Consider the following 7,393-nt stretch of genomic DNA (forward strand, 5'->3'; position numbering starts at 1 on the left):
TTGTTCATATATGCAGCCGCCTAAGAGTTATAAGATGTTAATTAGTGATCTTCAAAGGTGTTGACTGGTGGACAGACTGAAGCTAGCATGTTTCCCCTGCTTTTTTCAGTCTTTGTGCTAAGCTAAGTTAGCCAGCTGCTTGTAATTAGCTATATACCATACACACACATATATAGGCTATATAAATATATATATCTTACATAAGCAACAGTCACCTTTTACAGCAGGGCTGTCTAAAGTGGGGCCCACCAGATGTTTCTAGTAAAAGAAAATTAAAACATTATAATATTAAAAAATATATAATCTAAATCACTGTTTATGTTGTTTTATTGTCTTTAAATATTCAGGATCGCTATTAACAATTAACATTTATCATGATCTGAGCACAGTGGACAGACAGGTGTGTAAGTTTAGCCCTTGACCCACCATTAAGCTTCAGTTTTGGCCCTCCAAGGAAAAAATAAGGGCATCCCTGTATTAAGGAAGAACAAATGATTACATTTTTATATATAAAAAAAGAAGAAATTGATTGTTTTTAGGATACAATATGACCGGTGATGTAATTTTTAGCACAACTTTGCACTAACTTTATCCCGTAATAACTGCACATGTACAGTTAGTTAGACACTGTTTAAAATATTTTTTGCACGCCATATTCCTTCACTGCATACTGCATATAGTGCATATATAATCTATGATATGTTTATAGTATTTTAACACTTCCTGCACTACATCCTCTGTGCTACTCTGTCCAACATAGGAACATTTTATCTTAATCTTAAAGGATTAACAATGCATTTTTAATTGAATCTGCACTTTAAGGGAGTGTATAAGCAGTCAGATGCAGTATATAAACACTGGGACCTGTAGCAGTACAGTACTTCCTGCAGCCGCACTGAGTCCCCCTCACCGCCAGAGTCCTCTGTCGTTCAACCGGAGCTCCTGTACACAAACGTAACAAGACTCCTCTGTTTGTCTCTGCAGACCTGCCCTGAACTTACAGGCCTGCTGCTGCCTCAACCAGATTAAAAGAAGTTGTCCCTGGAGCCAGCTGACCGAGTGAATCTGGAGATAAAACGCTGCGTTTGGGTCTTTTTCTGGGGGGGAAAGTCGCGGCGCTCTCGGTAAGTTTCAGCCGCTCAACGAGCGGAAAAGCGGGCGGTGATGGTGAGTGTAGCAACCCGGCTACAGCTGCTGATACAGCCCATTAATAATACACAAAAGTTTGTATTTGTTGTGGTAGGATAATGTATTAAGAGTGGTTGTATCCTGCAGCACTGGGTTTGGATTAAAGTATAGTCTATAATGTAGTAATAAGTGTCTGAAGACAACACAGTGAGTGGTTTCCGGGGCGGGACCCTCCTCTCAACAACTCAACAACTTCTGAACTGAAAGTTGTTTTATTTTAATTTCTGTTTTACTTTATTGATTTCCTGTAGTCAACGTGTTTCTTTGAGGAGGGGGTAAAACCTGAAGCCTGTACTGTATTATGTACCTGAGAAATGCTTTATGATAGGTTTATTAGGAATGGTAAAAGTTACTATAATAAACCTCTATAATATGTCTTATAACCACACACTACAATTATATTAATATATTATTACTGATATATAATAAATAGGCAACATTAACTGTAGTAAAGTGACAGCCTCCTATATATTCACCTACTTGTTTTTACTTCAAATGCTGAATTATTTATTTATTTATTTTTTCTAAAACCTGAATATTCTCAGCATGCACAGTTTTGTATTTGAACATCTGGAGGGAGGAAGCAATGAGGGAAATTCTGAATGAATGAATTATGCTGAATATTGAACTCCTAAACGTGTCTCAGATGTAAATATAAAGTCATTTCTATAGGAGACAAAGTCAAGTATCACAGTTGGTTGTTTTTTGCATGAAAAGTTATAAATGTCTTGTATTGGCAGTATGTACCTCAAACATTGGTCTAGTTAGTTAAGTTAATTAAGGTACATGATTAAAAAAACAAGAACGTCTTCAAAAGGGGATTAATAAAGGTAAATCTTAAATGATAAATTATCTATAATAACACTATGGCTGTCACTACAAGGATTTTCATTATTGATTAATCCAATAATTATTGCCTCTAATAATCTGGATTTAAGTCTAATGTCGGCAAAACTGTAAAAAAAGAAAATCCAGTCCTCAACCCAAAAATACTCAACTTTATATCACAAAAGACAGCGGAAAGCAGCAAATCCTCACACTTGAGGAGCTGAATTGAGAGAACGTTTGGCATTTTTGCGTAAAATCTTCCTTATAAAAAAATGTATTGATCAGTATAACTGTATGAAATTACTGGTTATTGTGATTTTTAACACTGACGTAAACAAGCAGGATGTCAGTCTTATCAGCGTGAAGTTCCTTATCTCCACAACACATTTACTCCCGCTGTGATGCTCTGTTGCAGGGATGCCTCTCCACAGCATTTGGCCCTTTTATAAACTATTTTGTCGGGACTGAGAAAGAATCGGCAGTATGGGCAACGAAGGCGGCCTCGAGGACGTGTTTGTTGCTGTCATTCGCCCAAAGAATCAAGTCAGCCTGAGCTCAAAGGAGTACAGAGCCAAAGCCTATGAGGTAAATAAGTCTGTCACCAGCCAGTTAACCCACTTCCAGTCCAGTGGTGTTAACTCAGTTTCCTCTGGTTCCTGTGTAGATCCTGCTGATTGAAGTGCCTCTGGAGGGGAAGGAGAAGAAGAGAAAGAAAGTCCTCCTGGCGACGAGGATCCAAGCAGGAGGAGACAAATCCAAATCCATATTGGATTATGTTGACGAAAAAATTAGACCCATATACAGTAACCAGGGCTTCATTGGTGAGTGTAAGACATGATATTCAAACTAATGTATCGCCACTACTGACTGTCACCATGTTTCGGATCTCTTCGGATCGGGAACCACTGATCTAAACACAGTTTTGGGTTTCAGGAAAGCGTGTGGTGCATATGAAGAAATTCCCCCTCGATGGGGACAATGAAGGGAAAGAGGCTTCACTTTTTGTTGTGCCAGTCAGCGTTAAAGGTGAGCAAAGAATCTGTCTCACTACATTGATGCTCTTGATATGATTCAAGCTGTTCGTATTGTGTTTTAATATCTCATTCTGAACAGACAACAGTAAGCCTGTGTACAGCGCCGGGAGCCCGAGCTTCTACTGCTTCCAGGACATCATGCGGGTGTGCAGTGAGACCAGCGCTCACTTCTGCTCCATCACCTCCAAGATGCTTCTGGCCTTAGACAAGTAAGGATACGTCTGAAAACATATTCTCGGATTAGAGACCTTTTGGGGAAACTGAGCTGTAACTTTTGCCTCTTTGACCTCCGCAGATGGTTAGCAGAGCAGCACACCGTCCCTCACGCCATCCCCGCTCTGTTCAGACCTGCACCTGTGGAGCGGGTGAAGACCAACGTCAGCAACCCGGCCTACGGCAGCGAGGGCAAGCTGAGTGACGAGGGTCTGCACATGGGTTACACTGCCCTGGAGATCAAGAGCAAGATGATGTCCCTGGAGAAGGCGGACATGTGCATCCTCAACCCGCTTTACGGCTCTGATCTGCAGTACACCAACCGGGTGAGAGCAGAAGATCCTTTATAGATAATTAAAACAAACGTATTTGATGTCATCTACCATGGCAGATTGTCTAACCCTCCCTTTGTCTTGCCTGTCTGGCCTTTTTGTTTGCAGGTGGACAAAGTTATCATCAATCCGTACTTTGGGCTTGGAGCGCCTGACTACTCCAAGATCCAGATCCCCAAGAGGGAGAAGTGGCAGCACGGTCCAAACTGTGTGACAGAAGACAAGTGAGGGGTTATTCTTACATGAAACACATTGTTTACTTCTTTTTCTTAACACCATGAAGTCCGATAAAGAAAATACATCAATAAAATTCTCTGCAGGGAGCGCCAGTGGGTGGACGACTTCCCCCTCCACCGCAGCGCCTGTGAAGGAGACACGGAGCTGCTCTCTAAGCTCCTGGACAGCGGTTTCTCAGTCACACAGCTGGACAGCGACCACTGGGCTCCCATTCACTACGCGTGCTGGTGAGTCCGAGAAAGTCTGAAGCATCCAAAAGTTCTCATTTGGTTTGATTTTAGGTTTGTCCTGTTGATGAAACGTTGTGGTTAAGTTTTGTTTTGGTTCCATTCAGGCACGGTAAAGTCGAGGCGACCAAGCTGTTACTGGAGAAAGGTAACTGTAATCCAAACCTGCTGAACGGTCAGCTCAGCTCACCTCTGCACTTTGCAGCCAGAGGAGGCCACGCAGAGATAGTCCAGCTCCTGCTGCAGCATCCCGAGATCGACCGGGTACGAGACGTCACGTCACTTTGTTTTCTATCTCTTGTCCTTCCCAGAATATAATGGACGATTTGCAGCCCAGCTAATATTACTTACTCACTAACGACTTAAGCCACTCCCAGATTTACTCTTCTCTCCACTTTTCTGCTATTAGCTTCCTCTGTGAATATCCTCTTATGTTGTTGATACAATGCGATGACAAATATATATTATATATAATATAATATTTGATGTTAATTACGCTGAACTTTGTGAGTTAAAACGTTGTAAATTTGACCTACAGTATGTTGCTAATTTATACAATATTAATGTATTATGATGCACTATAATACATTTCACAATACAGCTATGGTGGCAGACAGTAACCAGTAAATATTGATGTTGACTTTCCCACCAACAGCACATAGAAGACCAGCAGAAGAGATCTCCTCTGCAAGTGTGTGAGGAGAACAAACAGAACGAATGGGAGGAGACGGTGAAGCTTCTGCAGCAAGCAAACAGCAAACCTGTGAGACTCCAACCTTGTTTTTGTGTTCATATTGCAAACATGATGGGAATTATTAGATTTATAAATTACACCCACAGCAGCATCTACCATCATGAGCCATATCAAGCTACAGCGGTAAATAAAAATAAAAGCTTGTGATAAGAGTGATAATGTGTGTTGTAGAGGGGATTTTGCACAGATATAAATACAGCTTCCATTATACTTTAGCCTTTTTGTTTAGGTTATGACATTATGTTTTAAGTCTGTTCTGGCAAGACCCTGTTTATTATGAAGATGAAGTTTGCTATTGCTACATCTAAACATACTCAAACTCTTAAATATTCACTGCTTCATACATGAATTTTGATGACATTAAGTCTCATTAAGGTTCATATGTATGTTGTAGTGTCCCTACTGTGTATTTATCAAGGGCACAATGTATGTAAAGGAACTGTTATGTCCACATATATGAAATTAGTATAGGAAGGAGGAAAAAGAGTATAAATACAAGTGCTGAAGGAGTATTTACATATTTTTGTGGCAGTTAAGTGGCCTGGCCACTAGGTGGTGCTGTTTCACTTGGTTTTTGTTTATGGTACGAATGTCTGTTCCACAGTATGAAAAGGTTCGTATCTACCGCATGGACGGCTCGTATCGCTCTGTGGAGCTGAAGCACGGCAACAACACGACAGTGCAGCAGATCATGGAAGGCATGCGTCTTTCACAGGAGACCCAGCAGTACTTCACCATCTGGATCTGCTCCGAGAACCTCCGTGAGTTTACTGAAGTCACTCTCAGATTCATCCTGTAGCTGTAACACCATGGCCTGCTCAGTCATTTTCAGAGGAGACATGTTTATCCTTGCAAAAGAAAGAAATAAAGATTGCACTAACATTGGTGTTCATTTTGTGTGTCAGACCTGCAGCTCAAGCCGTACCACAAACCCCTGCAGCATCTGCGGATCTGGACGGAGATTGTGACGGACCTGACGGTGCTGGATCCTCAGAGGGAAACACCTCAGCTGTTCCTCCGCAGGGACGTCCGTCTGCCACTTGAAATTGAGAAAAAGGTGACTCACTTTACGAAGCAGCTTCTTGTTTACAGCTTAGGTTTGACTGGAAATGTGGGATTGTAACTCACTCTGCTGCTCACCGTGTTGTTCCAGGTGGAGGATCCTCTGGCCATCCTCATTCTGTTCGACGAGGCCCGTCACTGCCTCCTCAAAGGCTTCTTTCCTGCTCCAGACAGCAAGCTGATCACACTGGCCAGCCTCCTCCTGCAGATCATCTACGGCAGCTATGAAAGCAAGAAGCATAAGCAAGGGTTCCTCAAGTAAAACACTTTCAAATCATATTTACATTAATTAATACACAGAATACTGTAAATATATGAACTGCTGCTTGATTTGGCTTGTGAAGTAAAAAGCTGCATTTCTCTGTTTTATTTTCAACAGCGAGGAAAACCTGAAATCAATTGTGCCGATATCGAAGGTGAAAAGCAAAGCGTACCACTGGACCAACAGGATTCTGCATGAATACAAAGTACGCTCAGTTTTCACTGTAAAACTTCCCCCAGTCTTAAAATCAAAACCTACTCTCGGTTTGATTGACTCTTCTCTCTCTCTGACAGGCCCTGAGCACGAGCGAGGGGGTGAGTAAAGAGATGCACCACCTGCAGCGACTCTTCCTGCAGAACTGCTGGGACATCCCCACCTACGGAGCTGCCTTCTTCACGGGCCAGGTCTACACCAAGGCCAGCGCCAGCAACCACAAAGTTATCCGCGTCTATGTCGGGGTCAACACCAAGGGGCTGCACCTCATGAATATGGAGACCAAGGTATGTTTTTATTCCGTTTTAAACTTCGGCTATACAACAAATTGTCCCGTGTGATCTCCAAATGTTTTAACATACATTTTCCTATAGATGAAAGTAAATATGCAGTCACTACTCGCCCTTTGGTGAAGTTTGTATGTAGAAAATGTAGGTCAGGAGGTCATTATTGGACTTAAAGGACCAGTGTGTAGGAATTAGTGGCATCGAGCAGTGACGTTGCAGATTGCAAACATTTGAATGCAGATTTTCAGGTGATTTTACACAAATTAAAACATACCATTGAATGTTATATTCAATTTCTGCCCATAGAGCCTCCTGAATGTTACACACTGAACCTTTAAAGACCTTTTGCAGCACAAACTGCTTGAACAGTTTTAATACATGTTTTGTGCTTTTGTAGGAACTGTAAACAGGACATAGTGTTCACTTCACTTAATCCTCAGACATGCCAATGAGTCAAACAGTAAAAACTTGTGCTGGGCAGCAAAGAAATGTTCAAACCCCCACAGAACTTTATTTAAATTTTTAGTGAAGGTTTATTGTACCAGATATGTAAGCCTGAATTTCGGGGGAAATGTGTAGAAAATTAAGAACAAAACATCTATAATACCTCCATTTGAGGTAATGGTGCTGACATTTTTTTTTATTAGTATTTAATTTTAACTTTATTTAAACATCATGTAACTTCAAATTAAGATTTTAAATTACACTGAATTGTCATACTGTGTGGGTAAGATGGTTTTCTTTGTAATGTGAACT

The 7,393-nt window shown here is 41.2% G+C and overlaps 1 protein-coding gene across 1 annotated transcript in view; it reads left to right on the plus strand.

Annotated features, from left to right (window-relative positions):
• The first annotated feature begins 929 nt into the window (after positions 1-929).
• krit1 (KRIT1 ankyrin repeat containing) overlaps positions 930-7,393 on the plus strand; it is a 7,394-nt gene continuing 930 nt past the window's right edge. The window contains exons 1-15 of the mRNA XM_035681873.1: positions 930-1,124; positions 2,432-2,601; positions 2,681-2,837; positions 2,950-3,042; positions 3,130-3,259; positions 3,346-3,589; positions 3,704-3,819; positions 3,916-4,059; positions 4,167-4,323; positions 4,715-4,822; positions 5,418-5,574; positions 5,719-5,870; positions 5,967-6,133; positions 6,255-6,342; positions 6,431-6,637. Of these exons, the coding sequence (XP_035537766.1) occupies positions 2,500-2,601; positions 2,681-2,837; positions 2,950-3,042; positions 3,130-3,259; positions 3,346-3,589; positions 3,704-3,819; positions 3,916-4,059; positions 4,167-4,323; positions 4,715-4,822; positions 5,418-5,574; positions 5,719-5,870; positions 5,967-6,133; positions 6,255-6,342; positions 6,431-6,637 (2,022 nt within the window). The 5' untranslated portion in view covers positions 930-1,124; positions 2,432-2,499. The remainder of the gene's footprint in view (positions 1,125-2,431; positions 2,602-2,680; positions 2,838-2,949; positions 3,043-3,129; positions 3,260-3,345; positions 3,590-3,703; positions 3,820-3,915; positions 4,060-4,166; positions 4,324-4,714; positions 4,823-5,417; positions 5,575-5,718; positions 5,871-5,966; positions 6,134-6,254; positions 6,343-6,430; positions 6,638-7,393) is intronic.

Source organism: Morone saxatilis, unplaced genomic scaffold, assembly GCF_004916995.1.
Source record: "Morone saxatilis isolate NCDOM2014 unplaced genomic scaffold, NCSU_SB_2.0 Contig9, whole genome shotgun sequence".
NCBI lineage: Eukaryota > Metazoa > Chordata > Actinopteri > Moronidae > Morone > Morone saxatilis.